The sequence below is a fragment of the Pelobates fuscus genome, chromosome 12 (assembly GCF_036172605.1).
Source record: "Pelobates fuscus isolate aPelFus1 chromosome 12, aPelFus1.pri, whole genome shotgun sequence".
Classification (NCBI taxonomy): Eukaryota; Metazoa; Chordata; class Amphibia; order Anura; family Pelobatidae; genus Pelobates; species Pelobates fuscus.
In genome coordinates this window covers 103,281,025-103,305,468 of record NC_086328.1, presented here as the reverse complement: position 1 = coordinate 103,305,468, position 24,444 = coordinate 103,281,025, and the positions used below count along the sequence as shown (strand labels likewise).

The 24,444-nt window shown below is 40.2% G+C and overlaps 1 protein-coding gene across 4 annotated transcripts in view; it reads right to left on the bottom strand.

Annotated features, from left to right (window-relative positions):
* TUB (TUB bipartite transcription factor) overlaps positions 1–24,444 on the bottom strand; it is a 210,765-nt gene that overhangs the window by 166,937 nt on the left and 19,384 nt on the right. For 3 of the 4 annotated variants that reach the window (XM_063438592.1, XM_063438593.1, XM_063438597.1), the window contains exon 2: positions 23,865–23,906. The exons of the other annotated variant lie outside the window; for it this stretch is intronic. In XM_063438592.1, the coding sequence (XP_063294662.1) occupies positions 23,865–23,906 (42 nt within the window). The remainder of the gene's footprint in view (positions 1–23,864; positions 23,907–24,444) is intronic. 4 annotated transcript variants of the gene reach the window in all.

Genomic DNA, 24,444 nt, shown 5'->3' with positions numbered 1-24,444 from the left:
ATTTAGTGATACAAATAAATACAGACTCTTTTCCCAGGTTCGACCCGTAAAATGCAATATTCATCTCTTCATGTCTGTGATATAATATAATTGTCAATCTCCCGTCTATTCTTTACATATGTTCTGCCGCTTGACGTTCCCCAAGATATTAATTCTGACAAAAAACAAGTCAAACCAACTGTGCAACAATATGCCGGAGCAGATCAAGAACTCCTGGATTTTTATTTGACGTTGATACATTGTGGTAGCTGTATCAGTGACCAAGTCAGAGGACGAGCTGGACCCTTCCATAAGCAACTCCATTTCCTGTATCCCAGTTCAATGATGCTTTACACCTTGTTTATTCACCTTTTACACATGCAACAATGAAGGGTGAATGCATTTTACGAATGCCAACTGTGGCAGTCCTCAGGGGACGATGGATTTCAACTCCCATAATTTGACCAGGAATGAATGGAGCTGTAGGTTCTCTACACAGAAAAGTCACCATTGATTTCTTGGATTTTAATATTTTCTGGCGTTAAGTGCCTGGCTGAGAATAAAGAGAGTTGCGGTCCACAGCACTGTGAAGGCCTGCAGTCTATAACATTAAACACACTCCACTCTAATCTCCAAAGTATCTTCTCAGTTAGCTGCGCTATACCCAGTGACCCCGTGACATCAGTGTTGTACCCCTGCTTTTAGTGTTAATTATATCTTCAGTTATACAGACGGTACCCTGTTTTGAAGGACCACAAACTTGGTTCTTGGGGGCCGTAATCCTGACTGTGAACATGTGATCAAACAAGTAACATTGTGTTTCCATACGCCTGTGTAAAGATTTTCAGTGAGGCAGTGCAGTAACCGTTAACCATGAGGCAGGTTTAAGGGAGACCATTTGGGTCAACTCTGCATTTCTCGAAAACCTCTGTATCCTGTCTGTAGTCCTCCTACGGCTGCCACAATATCCATGTTTTCTGATCACGTACCCCTACTTGCTGCTAATGGCCAGTACATGCAGCTGCTGCCTTGGAGTATACAGCATTCATATGCCACAGGAAGGAAACCCACAAACTAATTTGATTCAACAGTGTAAATTAACATAGTTTCCTCCTGCAGTATATTTATTCTGTAACCATCAGTGCAGTACTCTTCACATACTACCCATCAACAAGTTATATTTGTTCACGAAACACTGTAGAACATGGCAGTTTTAATTAATGCGCTTCCTGCCTGTTTCCATCCAAAATCCATCTAAAGATGTGTATTTGTTTTGTTTTATTTTTTCGTGTGATTGATACTTGACACACGCACGGCTCTGGGATCTTGTCAGAAGCTTGCGGTAAATAAGACTCAGGATAACTGTTCATTGCACACTCTGACACATTAAGAGGGGTGGCTTGACCATTTCTCTAATACTTTGGCGAAAAAAAAAGTTATTCTTTCCTGGGGTCCTATCATTCAGAATGTGTACTTACCAGAGCTTGGCCATTCTAGGTCCCATCATTCACATTACTTACAAATAGAGAATTGGTTTCCCTATGCCTGGCTCTCCCAGGCCCCATCATTCAGCATATATACATACAAGGCACCAGCTCCCCTAAGCCTGCACTCCCAGGCCCTATCATTCAGTATATTTACATACAATGTAATGGTTCCCCTAGGCCCGGCCCTCCCAGGCCCTATCATTCAGTATATTTACATACAATGTAATGGTTCCCCTAGGCCCGGCCCTCCCAGGCCCTATCATTCAGTATATTTACATACAATGTAATGGTTCCCCTAGGCCCGGCCCTCCCAGGTCCTATCATTCAGTATATTTACATACATTGTAATGGTTCCCCTAGGCCTGGCCCTACCAGGTCCTATCATTCAGTATATTTACATACAATGTAATGGTTCCCCTAGGCCCGGCCCTCCCAGGTCCTATCATTCAGTATATTTACATACATTGTAATGGTTCCCCTAGGCCCGGCCCTCCCAGGTCCTATCATTCAGTATATTTACATACAATGTAATGGTTCCCCTAGGCCCGGCCCTCCCAGGCCCTATCATTCAGTATATTTACATACAATGTAATGGTTCCCCTAGGCCCGGCCCTCCCAGGTCCTATCATTCAGTATATTTACATACATTGTAATGGTTCCCCTAGGCCTGGCCCTCCCAGGTCCTATCATTCAGTATATTTACATATAATGTAATGGTTCCCCTAGGCCCGGCCCTCCCAGGTCCTATCATTCAGTATATTTACATACAATGTAATGGTTACCCAGACCTGACCCTTCACTGTCTAATTTAATATATTTCCATACTGTGCCTTTGCTATATTTAGCTGCTTCCTATAGAAACAGATTCTGTTTGTTGTCATGTATCTTGACTGCTCTATAACAGTCTCATTATTGTGCTAGGAGCGTGTTTATCCCGAATCCCCCATTCCTGCTAACCTCTCCTGACATTTTATATCTTGCTTTACACGCAGGCTTCCGCAGAGCAAGGGACCGACTGAAAAATGGAAATATTTTTTAATTCTGCCTTGTTTCCTTAGCAACGGATTGCACAGCATAGCAAGAAAAGGCCATAAAACTGAGGAAGAAATGCATTACTTCAATTTTATCTCGGATAAAGGAAGCATAAAAAAACAACAACAACCCAAATGGATATATCTATAACCTCAGAGCCGTCTCTGCATGTCAGCGGGCACACCCTCCTCATTCCTCGTCCCAATTAGTGACGGCCTGTTTTTTAGTGTAATAGGTTGAAAAGCTTAATACGCGATAACTAATTGAGGAAGAATCACTAAACTTGCAAAACTAAGCAACTAAAACATTTCTAAATACCCCTGGGGCAGTAACCTATTGTCCCATCCTTAACCAGCTCCTGCAGCTACTTCATAGAGAGCGATCAAATTGGGGATGATTTAACGTTAATGATGAGTTAACGTTAATGTTTAATTCATATTGGAAGAGAAAAAAAAGTTGCTATTTCCACACAGTGTTGACACTGACACTTTATTTTCATGTGACATTAAGTGCGCGCGTTGATTGGTTAAATCCTATACATCAGTCTCACACTCGGATGTTTAACGTTGCTAGTAAAGTGTCACAACCTTTAACCGATTTCTGACAGATTGCATTTAAAGAATGAGAAATTATCAGCAGGAACAGATGTCGATTGAAAATTGTACTTGGTGATTTTTAACCCCTTAAGGACCAAACTTCTGGAATAAAAAGGAATCATGACATGTCACACGTCATGTGTCCTTAAGGGGTTAAATTTTTTTTATTTTTTTTTATTATTTTTTAGGTCTGTCTCATTTATTGCAAACTGGATTCTGAGATATTAAAACTTTTCACATGAAAAGAAAGTTAGCGAAAGCCTGACATACAATTTATTATTTTTAGATTGTATTCTCCACCAGCAGGTGAAGTTTAATCCATTTTTGGGCCCGTTAAGCATTCTCTAGGGGCAACGCACAATGTCCTTGTCACACTGCATGTCAGCAGGTCATGATTTATAAATTGCGGAGTCCCAAGACTGACCTGCCCCTCTGGCCCACGCAGAGTCCTTAAAGGAATGCCGGTAATGTTTCAGGCAGCGTGTAAAATCTGTTTTATGTGGGTTCTACACATATAATATATATTCATAAGCCATGAGGCCGAAGATCATGTCTCAGCGTATTATAGGGGTTTGTTTACTGTAGTGTAAGGGTTCAAGGGAGGACCGTGATATAGGTGTACCAGTGCTGCCTGAGGTAAATGGAATTTACAGTCTCACTTCAAATGGTGTACTTAAAAATCAAAAAAATTGCCACTTGGGACATGTATGTTGTGGTTCTACCCAAAATGAGGTAACCCAGCGCTGGGTCAGTTTCCTAGCAGCCACTCCACCTCCAGAGAAGTCATCAGTAATTATGACTTTTGTCTAGTACGTTGCTTCTCATAGAGAGACATTGGGGACATAGGACACATGCGCGGTAATCACTTGCTCTGCCAATCAGATGATTCTCATAGAGTCTGACAGCCACTAATGGTGTGTCTTCTAACAAATGCCATCGGTTAACATTGTTCAATAAAAAAGGGCCATCCTATTATCACAAAATAAAAGGGCAAAAGTCCATCTCTGGTTACCCGAGACACACATTTGCTGAGTTGCATTCTCTCCGCGTCCCCCACTCTAATCCCGCATGGACTCTTCTCCATTACCTGGCCACCAGGCCTAGATCTCTAAGAAGCCCCCTATTCAGGAAGCCTCCCCTCTTTAGTTTATGAGAGTCTCTTCAGATTCCTCCCTCCCAAAGCTTTGGTGATGCCGGTGTGTCATGGTATTTCATGGTCCCAGAGTGTCTCCCAGGTCCTTGTTTCAGTAATACAAATATCATGGAAGCCTGGGTTGTCACTCTGAATAAACTGTGGACCTATCCTCCAGCCCATCTAGATAAGGCCGACCAGAGGCTTGCCCTGAGATGGTCAGGTGATGTGATGAGTTGACGACGGCCCCGGCCCCTGCACCTCATAGCGCCATGAGGAGGTTTTATATTTTGCCCCCCCCCCCCCCCACTACCACATTCACGGTTTCTTCCCTGATTGTTTGCGTTAGTTCTTTGATGACTATCTAATTATGGAGATTCACAATCCGTCTGGTTCTGTTTGTTCTGCTGCTAGTTAGGCTGATTTAATGAATAAATTCTGAAATTGATACAATATATCACAAACTGAATTAGCATCCCCAAATAGCAATTATGTATAAATTACTCATGTTTTGTGTTGTTTTTTTTTTTGTTTTTTTTTCAGGTTAGTGAGGATTTTATTTTGTTACAAATGTTCATAAATATTATATAATAAAAATTAATTTTGAATCATCCAGAGACTAGTAATATTATCATAGAGCACACACTGCCCCATCTATTCCAAGATTCTGACCCCAGTCATGAAATATTTCAGAAAACGTATAAATATTTGCAAAGTTAGCAACCAATGAGACGTAGGAGGACAATGGCATGCTGGTAAAAGTCATCAGCCAAGAGGCAATTTAATTGTGTGGGGTTTTTTTGTTTGTTTTTTAAATCTTAAGCTTCTAAAACCTAGAACATAGGTCGTTTATTATCATTCAATTAATATGAGGGTTTGTGTTTTGTTTTCGTAAAGCGCTGCGGAATTTGTTGGCGCTATATAAATAACATTATAATAATAATAATTAAAGGTGATCAGCAGAGAAATACAATTAACTTATTGATGAAACCAGGAAGTGAAGCCCATGAGACGGTGGAGTTCATGCAATAATTAAGCATAAACTCTATGGGTTATTCACAGGCCTGCCAATGGTCCTGATTGCAGCAGGGCAGTCCCTATATCAGTATCTGACACCAGGGAATTAACCCCAAAACCATGTAGCACAACCGCCTCATTAGACACTTTCACTACACTGAGGGCACTAGATTCACTGAACAGAGAACAGTGGAGAATTGAAACAAACTTGCAAAATCTAGGCTAAAAATGCTGATCTGGAAAAACTCCACCATAATCACAGCTTGGCTATTTTGGTATCAATTTAGCTATTTGGTTTTCAAAGCAATTGTTAGTGAATAATCCCCAAATTGTTTAGGAAAGGTCGAGTTTTCCTTCGCCAGTCCAAAACGAGCATTTCCCCATGTTTGTATTGGGGTGTTTTTATATCAATTCCGAATAAACCGTCCTCGCAATGATCAGTTCTCACATCCAACGAAGGTACAATCTTATCCCACCCGCCTGATACTTTGCATAGTAACACTTCAACTAAGGAGAAAGCAGCCTGATAACAACAATTAATGACACATTCATGCTTCACTTAACATAACCCTTACAACTGCATTAACTGCTATAGAAAAGAAATTGGTAAATTGCACTTGGTGGTTTTTATTATGCATGCGGGATGTCTAATTACACTTAACGTACATGGCATTGCACATATTTGCACATATTATTGTGCTCGCATTTGCACCTATGCACATGATCGTGGTGATGGCATTTTGCACTTTTATTCACATGATTATGTGCTTCTCTCTGTTTTCTGATTGTGGTATGCACTTTTATTAACACAATTGTGTGTTCACACTGAACTACTGTGCTCACATTGCACTTTAAGTACATGGTCAATGTGATCATGCTCTGCACCTTCATGCACATGATTGTGTGTCCACATTTTGTATTTTCTATGCATATGTGTTTTTGCATATGATTTATGTGTTAACTTTTTTATATTGCACATGTTTTGTGCTTACGTTTTGCACTTACCAGATGTGCCCCTTTTGCACTTTATATATATGGTTTATTTGCTTAACTTTTGCACTTTATGCATGTGGCTTTGGGCTTACAGTAAAGGACCACTATAGTCACTCAGACCACTTCAGCTCAATGCTGACAGGAGCTGATGTCTGATGTGTGGAGGGGGATCAGGGGAGAGGTCACCAGTGCCAAGGGAGCCCGGCGCTGGATTAGGGTAAGTGGTTGAAGGAGTTTTAACCCCTTCAGCCCAGCGGGAGGGAGGCCCTGAGGGTGGGGGGGACCTAAGGACTACATAGTGCCAGGAAAACAAGTTTGTTTTCCTGGCACTATAGTGATCCTTCCCCTTAAGGACACATGACATGTGTGACATGTCATGATTACCTTTTATTCCAGACGTCTGGTCCTTAAGGGGTTAAGCACTTTTATGTCTCATGATTATGATACACTATTAAGGATTTGGTATTTATTTGCCTTTGAGTTTTAACTGAATGGCAGTTGGTTCACTTAATTTCTATTTAGATTGGGCTATGAGTTATGTGTTGGATTTTTATATGGTGGCACTATTATAGTGTTGATGTATTTTTAGGCTGGGAATTGGTAGCAATGTAGAAGGATTGTATTCTTTAGTATTGGGACATTGTGGTATCAATAAACTGTAACGCTTACACTGGAAGTACATTTTTTTATAAATAGTATTTTAACCCCTTAAGGAAACATGACATGTGTGACATGTTATGATACCCTTTTATTGCAGAAGTTTGGTCCTTAAGGGGTTAAATTACTGTTGCATATTTGTTCAGAGGCCAACTGAGGTTTATTGCTCTTGTTTGTAAATGGTACAATGACAATAATGTTGAATCTGAATCTGATAAAAATTATTTTATAAATAATATTAACCCATTCTCTCCTGGAGGGATAACTGGCAAATCTGATACTTTCAGATACATTCTCAGAAATTATATTTTAATATTGTTAATGGAGGTAGTTCTCCCAATAAGTATTCAATATCCCGATGCCGTAACATTTATCGAAATATGGGTCTCAGTGAGAATGTTAGCAGATCGCCATTGATTAAACGCTAAAATCCAACCATATTCTGGCCCAGATTCATTCCTTTGGAGACAGAGCTTCTGTAAGTCATAAAAATCAATCTTTCTGATTCTCAATTCTAGGGATAGAATTGCGTAACGAGAAGAATTTTTCATTCAGTGTGTGATAAATACAGAGTATGTTCTATTTTTTAACAAACAAACATTGCCACACCTCTATTACTTTTTAAATGTAGTTATAACCCCTGGAGCATTTTAGCTTGCTGAAGTGCTTTATGTATGGCGACTGTGTTTCTGTAAAATGATGAAAGGAAAAAGATTTCAATAAAAATTGACCATTTTATAAATTAACCTTGCTGCACCTCCTGGCTATCAAACAGCTGGTCCTGTTACTTCCTGGTTGTTTAGCTCAGTGGAACTAAACTCACAAGGCAGCAATTGGGTTTAAAGACTTCTCATTGAGCTGCACTGGGAAGTCTGTAATTGGCCAGCAGCGGAAAGTCGAGGCGGGGTTAGAAGGGGACGGCTTGCAAAGGCTGCAGACAAAAGATCTGCAGCTTTTACAATATGTTTTTTAGATATACACCCAATAAACTAAACTAAATGCATGTATGCATAACTAAATGCATGTATGTTTTCATTTGTAGCATATCTACTAAACTTTGATCCGCCCTCCCCCCTCCACACCACCTCCCCCCTTTTGTGGAGTGTCCCTTTAGTCACAAGTTAAAAGGAAACTTTAAGTAATAATAGACCTTAATCAGAATAACCATAGTGAAATTAGTAAAATGCTCTGCACTAAGTAATATACTCTATGCACAGTAACCATGGTAATGCTAATAGAATGTGTAGGGGGTAATAAACTCTGGCATTACTATGGTAACCCCGGTGCAATGTTTAGGGAACTCTGCACCAAGTAAACTGGCGTTACTATGGTAACCCTGGTGGACTGTGTAGGGAACTCTGCACCAAGTAAACTGGCGTTACTATGGTAACCCTGGTGGACTGTGTAGGGAACTCTGCACCAAGTAATAAACTCTGGCATTACCATCATAATTCTGATGGAATGCATAGGTAGCTGCACTAATAATAAAATAGACACTTGGCTAAAAACTAACTCTATATAAGCAGAATACGTGAATCTATCCACTTCCTCAGAACAGATAGAAAATATATACTAAACAGAAAACTATGATAAATTGCAAACTGAATTATAAAATATAGCTTAAAACAGCCGGTTTAAAAATATTCTCAGCTGTTGCAACATCTGGACTATTTTAACCTGAATTTCGCAATTTAGGCCGATTTGGTGTTCAGTTAATAAACCCTACATGCCTATTCACTAAGATCTGTGTATTATTTCAATAAATATAATTTTATAAACTATAGAATTACTCCAATTTAGCTATTTTGTCCTAAAACATGAAAATGCCCATTCAGCTTATTCACATTCCTTTTTAGTGAAGTGCGCTAATCGTCCTTATAGTACGTGGTTCACATAGATCCCAATGAGACAGCGAGATTTTAATTCCAGAACTAAATTCACTTTGCTGCCTGCTGGTCATTTACTCCTCAAGCATTCATTACGCATGCTATTTTTAAATATTGAGAAAATTGGCCAACTTAGTACTTTCTGTTTCTAAGAACGCACGCAGTAATGGCAGATCTGCTGCGGATTTAACCATTTGTGTGTCATAAATAATTTATTAAAGTATTTTTTATTATCTATTACTATTAACAAAGTTTTATTTTAAGATGGTGGGGAGGGGGCTTTTTATGCAGTTTACCTTTTATAACAAAATACTATTATTTGATTCCTTCTGTCGGTACATGTGTAAAATGTGTTAAAATGTGTATAACATATATATATATATATATATACATATATGGGTGTAGAGACAATCGCACTCCTGGGACTTGGTTGAAGTAGTAAAATTTAGCTTTTATTTATTCCATATAAAATATCAACGTTTCAGCTCCAACATGTAGCTTTCATCAGGACAGGTAACAACCTGCCACAACCAGCACCGGGCACTACAAAAGTCTTCTTGGAGTGCAAGCTACTACGATGTATATATATATATATATATATATATATATATATATATATATATATATATATATATATACACACCGTAGACACCCATACAAAATTAGAATAGCCACACACTTAAACATACGAGACACCGATACACAATTAACCACACACATAACTAGACACCCATACACAATTAGTCACACACGTCTACATATCAATCAAAGGTTACCTCTTTTTACGGAGGAATGTGTGTAACAAAATGCTTAAAAGATTAAAGTGATTTACAGGCAGCTCTATACACTTGTGTGGAAATATCCTCTATTCCACTAAACAAATTTGTAGATTTTAGTGCGGTGTAAGTGACAGAGACCTACACCTGTAAGTGGAGCGCTCAACACACATATACGGCTTACCAAACGTTATTTCGTTCAATGGTGACCAATCAAGGGTTACCTCTTTTTACAGAGGAATGTACATAACTAGACATGCATACACAATTAGCCACACACATATACATAACTAGACACCCATACACGATTAGCCACACACATATTTAGACACCCAAACATATTTGATTAGCCACACATTAGCTCACAAATACTTAATGGCTCATACCAAATTAGGACCAAACATAACTGGCAACTTAATCAAATACCTAATTAGTAACTCAGTCATAGTGTGTGACTACATAATGTCCCCGCACATTACTGGGGAACAGGCAGAGCACGAACCACTGGCCTCCCCACCTAACAACACCCGGTAATAGAGAAGGCATGGCACTCGCTGGTGACGGAGAAGCTGAATATTTAAACAGTTACACAACCCCTCCATGCCACTCCCCCCCCTCCCCCCCCCCAAAAAAAAAAATCAATGCCAAATAAAGCACATGGAGCCCCAAAATAATCAATGCTTAATAAAGCATGGACTCCCCCCAAAAAAAATCACTGCCATGAACTTGAACCCACCCCTCGTTTAACAGCTGCTCTACAAAGAACAATGTTTCCATGCGATTAAAGTAAATATAGTACGGGATGTATAGTCTCTAAATGGCTCAAAGGGAACTCAGTCCATATGACACCATTATAACCCACAAAAGTGATTTCCAATATATTTATAACCTCTCAAGACTAGCCTTTGGCGGGTAGAAATTAGCTGTGGTGAATAGAGGTTTACTCCTTCTCAACATAATTTGGCTTGCAGTGGCAAGTAACTTTTTCAGGCTGGCTAGTAGCATAGGACATCACATTTTAAGCCCTGAATATATCATTTTCATACAGTACATTGATGTTTTATGTATTATCAAGGCTTCTTTTGTATCTTTATGGCAAACGTAATAGATTGTTAACAAAAAAAGTCAACTTGTATTTTACTCAGAGTTCCTTTAAAGGGTCAGACTAAGGGACATAACTATGTTTTGTGTATTATTACAGCTTATTGTATTATTACAGCTCATTGGTATTATTGCAGCATTACAGGTCACTGCAATGATATAATAAAGACATAATATTACAATACATGTGAATATCATGCGTTGTAGTGATACGATGAGCTGTAATAACAAAATAACCTGTAATAATACACTGAGCTGTAATAATACAATAAGCTGTAATAATACAATGAGCTTTAATAATACACTGAGCTGTAATAATGCAATGTGATGTAATAATACAATGAGCTTTAATAATACACTGAGCTGTAATAATGCAATGTGATGTAATAATACACTGAGCTGTCATAATACAATAAGCTGTAATAATGCAATGTGCTGTAATAATACACTGAGCTGTAATAATACACTAAGCTGTAATAATACAATAAGCTGTAATAATGCAATGCGATGTAATAATACACTGAGCTGTCATAATACAATAAGCTGTAATAATACACTGAGCTGTAATAATACAATAAGCTGTAATAATGCAATGTGCTGTAATAATACACTGAGCTGTCATAATACAATAAGCTGTCATAATACAATAAGCTGTAATAATGCAATGCGCTGTAATAATACACTGAGCTGTAATAATACACTGAGCTGTAATAATACAAGAGCTGTAATAATGCAATGCGCTGTAATAATACACTGAGCTGTAATAATACAAAGGCTGTAATAATGCAATGCAATATAATAATACACTGAGCTATAATAATACAATGAGCTGTAAGATTACAATAAGCTGTAATAATACAATAAACTGTAATAATACAATGAGCTTTAATAATACACTGAGTTGTAATAATGCAATAAACTGTAATAATACAATACGCTTTAATAATGCAATGTGCTGTAATAATACACTGAGCTGTAATAATGCAATAAGCTGTAATAATGCAATGCGATGTAATAATACACTGAGCTGTAATAATACAATAAGCTGTAATAATGCAATTTGATGTAATAATACACTGAGCTGTAATAATACAATAAGCTGTAATAATGCAATAAACTGTAATAATACAATGAGCTGTAATAATACAATAAGCTGTAATAATACAATAAGCTGTAATAATGCACATCGATGTAATAATACACTGAGCTGTAATAATACAATAAACGGTAATAATGCAATAAACTGTAATAATACAATAAGCTATAATAATGCAATGCGCTGTAATAATACACTGAGCTGTAATAATAAAATAAGCTGTAATAATGCAATGTGATGTAATAATACACTGAGCTGTAATAATACAATAAGCTGCAATAATGCAATTTGATGTAATAATACACTGAGCTGTAATAATACAACAAGCTGCAATAATGCAATTTGATGTAATAATACAATAAACTGTAATAATACAATGAGCTTTAATAATACACTGAGTTGTAATAATGCAATAAACTGTAATAATACAATACGCTTTAATAATGCAATGTGCTGTAATAATACACTGAGCTGTAATAATGCAATAAGCTGTAATAATGCAATGCGATGTAATAATACACTGAGCTGTAATAATACAATAAGCTGCAATAATGCAATTTGATGTAATAATACAATAAACTGTAATAATACAATGAGCTTTAATAATACACTGAGTTGTAATAATGCAATAAACTGTAATAATACAATACGCTTTAATAATGCAATGTGCTGTAATAATACACTGAGCTGTAATAATGCAATAAGCTGTAAAAATGCAATGCGATGTAATAATACACTGAGCTGTAATAATACAATAAGCTGTAATAATGCAATTTGATGTAATAATACACTGAGCTGTAATAATACAATAAGCTGTAATAATGCAATAAACTGTAATAATACAATGAGCTGTAATAATACAATAAGCTGTAATAATACAATAAGCTGTAATAATGCACATCGATGTAATAATACACTGAGCTGTAATAATACAATAAACTGTAATAATGCAATAAACTGTAATAATACAATAAGCTATAATAATGCAATGCGCTGTAATAATACACTGAGCTGTAATAATACAATAAGCTGCAATAATGCAATTTGATGTAATAATACACTGAGCTGTAATAATACAACAAGCTGTAATAATACAATAAACTGTAATAATGCAATAAACTGTAATAATACAATAAGCTATAATAATGCAATGCGCTGTAATAATACACTGAGCTGTAATAATACAATATGCTGCAATAATGCAATTTGATGTAATAATACACTGTGCTGTAATAATACAACAAGCTGTAATAATGCAATAAACTGTAATAATACAATAAGCTGTAATAATGCAATAAACTGTAATAATGCGCTGTTAACGAGCTGTTATAATATAATACGCTGTAATAATGCAATGCGATGTCATAATACAATAAGCTGTAATAATGCACAGCGATGTAATAATACACTGCTGTAATAATACAATAAGCTGTAATAATGCAAAGCGATTACACTGAGCTGTAATACAATGAGCTGTAATAATACAATAAGCTGTAATAATACGCTAAGCTGTAATAATACAATAAGCTGTAATAATACACTGAGCTGTAATAATACAATAAGCTGTAATAATGCAAAGCGATGTAATAATGAGCTGTAATAATACACTGAGCTGTAATAATACACTAAGCTGTAATAATACAATAAGCTGTAATAATACACTAAGCTGTAATAATACAATAAGCTGTAATAATGAGCTGTAATAATACACTGAGCTGTAATAATACAATAGGTTGTAATAATGCAAAGCGATGTAATAATACACTGAGCTGTAATAATACAATAAGCTGTAACACAGCTCTAAGATGGTTACCAGGGTAATCCTGTAAACCAGTACTCTCCAGTGTGAATTTAGTTTTACACGTGTGTGACAGATCTCTAAAACATGCTCAGAGGGAACATTGGCATTAAATGGGTTTTGTGATGGTAATGATGTCTTGGAAATAACAACTGGAATTCTGACATTTCTCCAGAATGAACAAGACAAGATTCACTGATTACATCTCTCTAGACTGAGAGCAAATGGCTAATTCTGTGTCTTTTTATGCATTCTCTGTCTTCTCTTGTGTCAGGCTCATTAATCGCTTCCCCTCCTCACTCCACTTCTAGAGAGGGAATTAGGGAGGTTATTTACTTACAATATAATCATTTCTACCGTTACTTTGACACATCTCGAATCAACACTCAGCCAAACATCTCTATCGGCTCATTCCATGTGGATATTATTGCAGGCACACATCGGTGGAGAAAATGGAATTAATGAGGAAAATAACTGCTGAAGCGTCTCTGTTACAATAAGGTTGTATTTGTATTGAGCCATTCAGCGGCAAAGTGATCAAAGTAGAGCAGTTACCATGGAAACCAGTGGGGTGCTGCTGCTGATTGCTCCAGTACTGGTTGGGATTCCTAAAAACCTCTGGCATCTCGTAGTTAAACTTTAGACTTATTTTCTGTGGATGTTTTAGCCTTGGACCTCAACCGCTAGGCTCTTATAGTAAGTTTGGGGACATCTGAGGGGATGGGGGAACTCTGTTAAGAATAGTTTCTTGGGAAATTAAAGGGACAGAACTACTACAGCTTACAGGGACACTCCAATGTCCGAATAATACATTATATATTACTGTGTAGTAGATATACCCCAAATGAAAACTGGCATTCATTTAATTATTTTCACTGTAGGTATATCTTAAAACAGCTTGCAGAAGCTGCAGATGTATTGTCTGCAGCCTTTCCCTTCTAACCCCGCCCAGTCTTTCTGTGGCTGTCCAATCACAGACTTCCCAATGCAGCTCAATGAGAAGTCTTTGCAAGGCAGAGGCTCTGGGCAATAGCTGCCTCTTGAGTTTATCTCCACTGATCTAACAAAACCAGGAAGTCACAGGACCGCTTGTCTGATTGACAGCCTGGGGGGAAAAGGAGGGGTGTAACAAGGTTAATTTATAAAAGTAACAATTTCTATTGAAATCTGCATTTTTTTTGTGAAATGAAAAGAGAGGAGACACTTCTCACACACAAAGCATTTCAGCAAGCCCTTTAAAGGGACACTAAAGGCTCTCTCATTGAAGTGGTCAAGGTGCAGTGTCCCTGATCCCTTAACACTGCATAGTAAAACATTGACGTTTTAAAGAAATTGCAATGATTACATTACATGGCTAAGACTGCCTCTAGTGGTTGTCTACCAGACAGCCACTAGAGGTGCTTACTGCAGCTTTACGGGGTTTCACTCTGTGAAATGCCGCTGGATGTCTTCACGCTTTGCATCAATGCTTTCCTATGGGGAATGTCTAATGCACACGTGGCACTCGCCATGCATGCACGTTAGGTTCCCCCACTGGCTGAAGTTGGAGGAGTAGTCGGGCTGGTATCAGCTAAGTGTATAAAGGTTGTTACTTCTACAACAATTAGAGCAGGGCTTGACAAGTTTTCTTGGAATCTAAGAGCCAGCTAGAAAAGTTAGAAGCCAGTTTTTTTTTGTTTTTTTTTTATTATATTCTTTATTTTTATTGTGCATATATGAACAGCATGCGTGCAGAGCCACAACAGCAACTGCAAGCGCTGTCATAGCATTTCCGAGTGCGGCAGTTTGAACAGCACTTTTTTATATAACATGGAGATTACAGGTTTTAAGACAGCAATATTTTATAGTAAACATGCTAGACTCGATATTATGCATATGCTCAGGCAAGTTATGCTTAAAGTTAAGGTAAGGTGTGTAGCATTGCATTTGAGAAGATTTTTATGTTTGAGTCAATGATAGCTTGGTGTTAAATATAAATTTAAACCAACCGTATTTCTGCAATTTTTAACATGCTTGGGCTGCCCCATTAGTTGATCTAGCTGATAACACAATGCATGAGCTGTTAAAATAAACTCAGGTAAGAATTAAGCACAAAAACTGCGCAAAATAAAAGAATAACAGGTTAAGGACTATTACTGTGCTGTGCGTTAAGCTAGTGTGCAGCGAATAGTTCTTGTATTAGGGGGCATGGTGAGGAAGTCCAGCTGTGGTGAAATATGCCTGGCAGACTCAGGTTCTCTGCCTCTGTTCACCCGATCCCCTCTGGGTGCCAGCTACAGTGCCCCAGTACCCTTGTCACCTGGAGTGTTGGAGGCATGAAGATGAGTAGGTGACAGGCGTCCAGCAGGTGTTGGCGGAGGTTTACGTTGTCGGGGGGTCGGTGCTGCCCTGCTGGGCAAGGTGCTTCCATTCTGGTTCGGAGTTGTGGTGAGTTAGGGTGAGGGTGGATGTTAGGCATGGGGCAGACTTTTCGTTTCTGCCTGTGCCGACGGTCCGGACATCTGCGCCTCTTTAAGGAGCCTCCAGCGGTTGTCATTCTGCTACCGCCCTGAAGGCATGAAATTGCCAGGGGTGTAGGTGCAGTAATAGCCTGTTTGACTGGAACCGTGTTCAGCTTCCTCGACGATATCTTGGCCCAGAAGGCAGCGAAAATCTCGTCAAGCTTTGTAAGTGAGTTAGTCGCTGGGTCCCCACAGGCCCCCATGCTTGCCGGCTGGCGCGTGGCATCCGCCATTTTGGGGCTGGTGATTCTTGGCTCGAGCAGGCCTTGGGACGTGCGTCTCTGCTGTAACTGTACCGTTGGTGCCGGGATATCCCTCACCGGCGGGGGGGGAGGGGGGTTGGTGGATGGTTTCTGTCGCTTCGAGATCTGCTTCTAGGGGGCTCCAGGCTGGGTGATCGGCCGCCTCACCCGCCCCCTCACCTCTTCCCAGGCCACAAATCGGGTCGATTAGTGCTGCAGTAGGCCCCAGTGATGTAGCCCGCGTTTCCCGTGTCTCAGCCGTTCTTAAAACGTCGCGTTATGATCTCCTTTGCTTCCCTGACATGGGTGATGCAATTACAGGGGATTAAATAGCTTGGAAGTCGGGTTAATTTCATGTAAAGTGAGTATTCAGACAGGAGCTCATGCTGCATGCGTCTGTTCAGCTCCCCAGCCCGGCCCTGCCCCCAGAAGCCAGGTTTTTTTAAGCCAACAAGGCTTCATTTTCAAAAACAAAAATAAAATTCTTAAAGGAACACTATAGTTAATGTAACTACTACAGCTTAATGTAGTGGTTCTGTTGTATACAGCTTGTCTCTGCAGGCTTTTTAATATAAATGCAGCCTTTTTAGAGAAAAGGCAGTGTCTACATTACTGCCTAGGAGCACAGTGTGCACCACCTAAGTTCAGCATCCCCATGTTCTGCATGGAGGCGCTGAATGTTCCCTATAGAGATGATTTGGTTCAATGCATCTCTACGAGGAGATGCTGATTAGCGCACGCACAGCAGCCTCCCAATAATTTCCTATGGGAAAGCATAGGCTTGGCTGAGATCATCAAGATTGATTATCTCAGCGATGGAGGAGGGGCCAGCTGCTGCGAAACCAGCAGTGCAAGGGAAAAATCTAATTTAAAAACACTTTTACCAGGCAATCAGACGGGGGAATATCTCCTAAACAAACACACTCACTGACAGACACACACCTAATGACAGACACACACTGATACTTTGCAAAAATGGAAAAGGAACCGCACTCAATTCACTTAATACAGGGTGCTTTTCTGGACCAAGGGCCAGTACAAGCCCAGAAGATAATTAATATCAGTATTAGAAAAAGGGTCCAGGCACTCCAATGTCTTCAGGCACCTTTATTAGGACATGTGGAACACTGCAACGTTCAAGCGTGACAAAGACTCCATTGGGAGTCTAAACGTCGCTGTGTTCCACATGTTCTAATAAAGGTGCCTGAAGACATTGGAGTGCCTGGACCCTTTTTCTAACACACACGGATACTGACACACATTTTATCACACACTCACAAATTATTGTTTTTTTATTTTAATTTAAGTCCACCCTGCCTTTCTACCTTTGAGAGATCTGGAGCGGATCCTTTCCCTGAGGTCCAGTGGGGCTGCTGTGAAACTGTAACCTTCAAGTTCTTCTTGCTGTGCACCCTCACGTGGTGTTTAGTGATCCCGAGCCAGAGTGATGTCATTTCCTGGCACCAGAGTATGGTGCGCGCAGAGGGAGCAGAGCAAGAAGAGCTGGAAGATTACAGCTCCCTCGATGCCTAGACCAATTTCCTCTCCGCTCCCTCACTACCTTCATGCTCCTTCAGCCAGCTAGCTGCCTCAGCTGAACGGGTTGACAAACATCAGAGACCAGGACAAAATATGTCGTGCCCTGCTTTATCGGGACTTCCCGGATGAGTATCTCCACACTCTGCCTTGATCCAATGCTTTTCTATGAGGAGATGCTGAATTCTGAAGCTCTGTAATTTGTTGCACATGCGCAGTAGCCTCCCAATACTTCCCTGTGTGGAAATATTGGATTGGCTTAAATTATCAAGATTGCCAAGGAGTCGGGACCAGTGGCGCACAGATCAACAAGGTTAGTAATTTTTTTATGCATTGGGAAGGGGGATAGCTGAACATTATATTGCTAGGAATACATAATAAATATGTACATGTGTAAAAAAAAGTTAAATAATTACATATAATTTTAAATAAAATCCCTACATTAAAAAATGGCTAATTATTGTTCTATCCATCTGTGTATCCTTTTAAGTTTTGTACACAGGTTACTAGCAGGAAAATTAAAGACTAAAAATCCCCACCCCCCAACCACCCTCTCCTTCCCCCATCCCTCAGCCCCCCAACTCTGTCTTCATAAAGAAAACTGTATATTTAAATGTCCCAGCAGGAGTTCCAGTAATGTGAGCCCTATGAAATCAGAAATCCATTTTTAGGGGAGAGCTCTGTAATTTTTTTGTCTGTTTTTTTTTGTCTCAGTGTCTCCATGTCTTCCTGTGTCCCCATGTCTCCCAGTGTCCCTAGTTTCTCAGTGCCCCCATGGCTCCCAGTGCCCCCATGGCTCCCAGTGTCCCCATGTCTCCCAGTGTCCCCATGTCTCCCAATGTCCACATGTCTCCCAGCCAGTGTCCCTAATTTCTCTTAATTTATTATCAGAACCATTTGGCAAGCCACCTCTATTGAAGATTATCATTTCAGTTTAATCAGTTATCAGAGCCATATAAGTGCCTATTCATATTAAAGGACCACTCTAGGCACCCAGACCACTTCAGCTTAATGAAGTGGTCTGGGTGCCAGGTCCAGCCAGCTTTTACCCTTTTTTTTATAAACATAGCAGTTTCAGAGAAACTGCTATGTTTATTCTGAGGGTTAAGCCAGCCTCCAGAGCCTCTAGTGGCTGTCTCACTGACAGCCGCTAGAGGCGCTTGTGTGCTTCTCACTGTGAAAATCACAGTGAGAGCACGCAAGCGTCCATAGGAAAGCATTATGAATGCTTTCCTATGCGACCGGCTGAATGAGAGCGCGGCTCCTGCCGCGCATGCGCATTCAGCCGATGACGTCGCGAGGAAGAAGAGGAGGAGGAGTAGAGCTCCCCGCCCGGCGCTGGAGAAAGAGGTAAGTTTAACCCCTTCCTCCCCCCAGAGCCCGGCGGGAGTGGGTCCCTGAGGGTGGGGGCACCCTCAGGGCACTCTAGTGCCAGGAAAACGAGTATGTTTTCCTGGCACTAGAGTGGTCCTTTCATGTAAAACGGATGGGATACTCATTCATTTTCTGCTGAAATTGGGCGTTTAATAACCATCAGCTGACCGAGCGCCATCATGTTTGGCGTGTAAAATACGTTAAATGCTCTGTTCTAGATAGATCATTAGTGATGCTCGGAATCAGCTCGAACTGTCAGAACAGATCTGTTAGTCAGTGAAACAGAACGAGTTCAAAGATAGATTCTATTAAAGGAACAGTACTGCCTCGCCACATGCACAGTGCTTGTTAATTTCATTTATGTACTCCAGGAAGTGTTCATATTACATTAGACAGTGGGCAGTCATTTGCTTTAGTCTACGCCTAAAGGTTATAATTTAAGTTGGAAAATGATATTCGGACTAAGAGAACTGATAAACCAGGGCCAGCTCATTTTTTGTTCCTGTAAGCACATGGTATCACAGACCAAAAGGCAAGCAATTGATTCTATACCTATATAGTTTTGGGGTGGGAACAGACAGAAATTGCTCAAAAAACGTGAGCCATTTTGGATCAACAAGTCGGACTGTCTGGAACCCAAAGGCCTTCATCGTGCTTAAGATTTTTAACCAATTTTTATCAAATCTGAGAATAACAGTGTGACGGACCGCTGGCACTCCGACCGAGTACCTACGCCAATCGATGCTCCTAGTGCTTGCCAAGACCCCACTTCCAGCGATGCAGCTGCGCCGGGGTCTCGCCGTCTTTCACCCACCCTGGACCCAAGACCAGGGTCCAGCTTCCAGTGGGCAGACCTCTCCTAAGCCAGAGAGCGTATCAGGAACAAGCTCTTACAGGAGCTTATACTCAGGGGAGTATTGTGTTATAGCAATCCCCAAGAGGCTTAATGCTGGGTGAAGATCTGTTTAATGGCACACAAAGCAACAGTATTCATGCAGTAAAACCACTCCTGCTCTGAGGAAAACAAAATGCCAGTTAAAAGGTCAGACAGTGTTTGAATATGACAATCATTGGGTCAGACGATGTTTGAATGTAACAAGGTAGTAAGGGTTTAACTGGTGTTCTGGGGGAGGGGGGATAAAACAGTCCAACTAAGTCCATAAAACAGAGGTTTTCTTCACACACCCCAAGGGCCATAGTCGCTGGCAAGCAGGCCTCTCCAAAACCCAGTGGCGAGGTTACTTTCGCCACAAACAGCATCTAGGATTTTGCATGTGCATTCAGCCAGGGACATCAGAAGAGGGAGGAGAGTCTCAGCGCCGAGGGAGCCCAGCGCTGGAAAAAAGGTAAGGGATTAACCCCTTCCTCCCCCTTCAGCGCCACGGGAGTGGGACCCTGAGGGTGGGGGCACCCTCAGGGAACTATAGTGCCAGGAAAACGAGTATGTTTTGCTGGCACTATAGTGGTCCTTTAACAATGTTCTAATCTCTCCCCCTTTTTCCTTTTAATATTATCATATCTATGAGATATCCAAGAGATGTCACTATTTTTCCCTGTTTTGGTACACAAGAGCCTTTTTTCCCTAAGTGGCAATTATGTTGCGTTATGTACTCGGCAACTGCCTTTAATGTATCCAAAACTATCTATTTCATATTGCAAAAACAGTCTATTTGTAGTTAAGTGTGCTTCTAAGTATGACGGGATAATCCTGTTTGTTTTAAGAAGCTGTATGTTCTCTGGATCATTTCTTGTGCTCGATGTGGTTATGGTACTTCTTTATGTTTTTATTTCTTTTCTTTGGCTGTGGTATCTTGTAAAGAGTTAACATTTGTGTCTTTTTAATTGGCTCCTTGTTAGGGTGGATTTTGCATTAATTGATGTAATTTCTAGGTTATTTAAAGGGACACTACTATAGTCACCTGAACAACTACAGCTTAATGTAGTTGTTTTTGTGCAGGAGTACCCAAAAGGTAGATCCACAGATGTAGAATTACAACTCCCACAATGCTTTGCTCGCCTTTAGGATGCCTCTAGTACAGGGGTAGGCAACCTTTGGCACTCCAGATTTTGTGGTTTGGTTCGGCATTCCGAAATTTGGGACTTCAGCAATTCGGAACTTCAGCACTTTGGTTCAGTTCGGCACTTTGGAACTTCGGCACTTTGAAACTTCGCCATTTCGGAAACTCGGTTATTTTGGAACATTGGCTATTCGGTACTTCAGCAATTCAGAAGTATGCAAATGTCCGAATTGCCCGAAATTCGTCCGAATTGACATTCGGAATAAAACGAATTGCACATGTGTAATAATTATATGGTGTCACTATGTACCCCTGAGAACAAGGGCTAAATCAATAGCCAATCCTCTTCTTGTATTGGAACCTAAATTTGAAAATTCTGCCGAATGACTCCTCACAGCCCACCCCATTAACGATTTCTGGGGGTCTTCTGACTGCTGCCCATACTATGGCCCCCAACGTTTCTGTTTAATTTATGTCACAATCCACAGAATGTCATCATTAGAGACTCTGTGCTCCAAGGGCTTATTCACTAAATGGTGACAAAGGATTGAAAATAGTATATCCAAAAATGAGGCCAACGTGGTGGAGCTGGGGACACAGCCAGGTTTAACAAACCTAGATTTAAGCTCATCGCTCAGCAAACCAGAACTTTATTACATTATCGGTAAATTGCTCTCCCAAGCTCTGGTCGATGTAACAACGATCTTCAATGTGAACCTAATAAGGATTAAATGTTTTAATCTGCATCGTTATCGTCCCCATGAATAAATCAGCCAGCACTGCTCCATGTTTTATTCATCTTATTCAGTACAAACGGTTTCGTTTTTTCATAAATATTCATTGGGGAATAAAATCTCTCAAATATTTGATTAGTAAGATAACACAATAGTAAAATAGCATGACATCATTAGTAAAAGTATTAAAGGTAATATTATGTAGTAGTGTAAATCCCATCACTCTCAGCCCAAACTACTGAAAGGTTTAGTGAGACAATTGGGGGAGATGGATTATCCACTAAACAGTTAGCAGAAACTGATTTGGAATAATCCGAGATGAGTGCACTCATTTGGACTCCGACCTGTCCAAGATGGCGGACGCTGTGCTCTGCACGAGAGGCCCTTTGACCTCATGTGGTCTATCTACTCTGACCAACCTAGACAAGATATTTGCAGCCTTTTGGGAGCAAGGGTCAAGCTCAACATGAGAATGTCTATCTCCGCATCAACCAAGCAGGCCAAAGCTAAGTTACCACCTGTGAGAGTCGGGGGTCTCGCGGGTAACAGTGGCCGCAGGATGGAGCTCACCGAAGGTCCTCCATGGAGTGGGCGACGTCTAGGCAGGATTCGGAAACGGACAGAGAGAGCCCGTCTTCCATACCGTATGGGGAAGCCATATTACACCAGCAGCTGACCATTATTATGAGAAGTCCCGACCCTCAAAAAGCACCGTACTCTACCAACGTCTACCTGCTGCAAGGCACCTATCACCCACTGGGCCTCAGGCACCCCTGCTGCCCATTACTCTGAGGGACGGTGTTTGGTTCTAAAAAGGGATCGGCTGATCAAGTTCATGCTTCAGACGGGCTGACCCTCGTTCTGGAAAGTTGTGCTTATGAAAAGCAAGTCTTTATGCATATATCTGTAGTCTTTAATCTTTGCTCCTATTCCTACGTTGCTTCTGTTTAATAATATGTTTCCATATATACCTAACAAGAAAAAAGTGCAGCATTGTAGACATGACCAGATACACTCAATGTCTATGTAAAACCCTTGTTTTCATTTCTTGCTCAACGTGTACTCATAAGACTGCACTGCAAAAATAAAGAATGTTTTTATGGCCAGAAAAATAAATAAAAAGAAATTGACTTTGAATTCTCACTGTAGTGAATGACCCTGTCAGTGGTTTTGATCCTGCTAAGTTGATCGTGCAATCCATAACACAAACATCTTTGCAAATCTGTACCTTTATAGAATGTCTCATTTAATGATGAATAAATTAATATTACTGTGAGGCATTAAAGAATATATTATTACTTGGCATTCCCAGTTTTATTCCATTTTATGAGTGTGTGCCCCCTATAATGAGCACATTTTGTGTTTGTTGTGATTGGGTTATCCATACAGGTAGCTATAGATCTGTGCGTGTTTTGTTTTGTAGACAGAGCCCAAAGCAAACACGACTCTCCTTCATGAGCTGTAAAAATGGCGTATAACAAACAGCGAGCGTGCACTGCTTTTGTTTCCTAGGTGCAGTCTCTGAATAGCTAAGAGATGTAATTTACATCTAAATACTGTATGTTGTGAGTATTGTTGAGCAATAATAATACCATGATTTGTATTGCAATGGAAAACAAAATGCACTGCGCATGTTGTCATATTTGGTAGTTTTGTATCACTTCATCATTATCTAAGCCACTACAGGCGAGCAATCCTGCGGATTTAACCCTGTGCATGCCACGGGACTCTGCATTGGTAGCTTCAAGTTATGTTTTGTGTTACTTTGGAAAGCAAAGGGTTAAATCACAGTGTCACCCTCTCTCACGCTCACTCTCTCTCACTGAGATCTATTCAAGCGAATAAGCCATCTACAAGCGTAAAACAAAATCTTAAATAACTCTAGATGTTTTTAATGTTCCGTAGCTACCTGGTCAGTGGAGGATCCGGGGCAGTGGCGGATATCCCAACGCTGCAGATAATAATGAACACAAGATCAGAAATGCATTAACTTATGAAATTGCAATATTTTGTACTAAAAGGGACGGTAACTTATATAACATTATACTTTGTATTAAAGCTGATTAGTGGAGGGTAAAAATCACTTGTACCTAAAGATCTCCAACCGTTAGCGTGGATGTTTAGCGGGCTTGGACTGGATTCCGATGGCTTTTCATTAACTTTTGAGATTATTAAATGATTTAGCTGTTGTAGGGTGATAGACCTACAAATTACAACTTACCTCACAACAGTATTTACCTACCAGCAGTCTTGAATTAGGAAGGCCAGTACACCCCCTTACCCACATGTGGCTTGGTTATGCTATTCCAGGGGCTTTCTGCCCATTCGCGACTGCACTACACACAGGGGTCCATGGATGGCAGCCTTGTAGGGCTACCTGGCACCCGGGCAAGCTTGCCTTGCCCCTATATGTTCCGAGAGTGCTTACTGGGTCTCTGACTCCCAGGATCCTTTCTCCTTTGGTAATTGCTGCTCATGGATTATCAGAG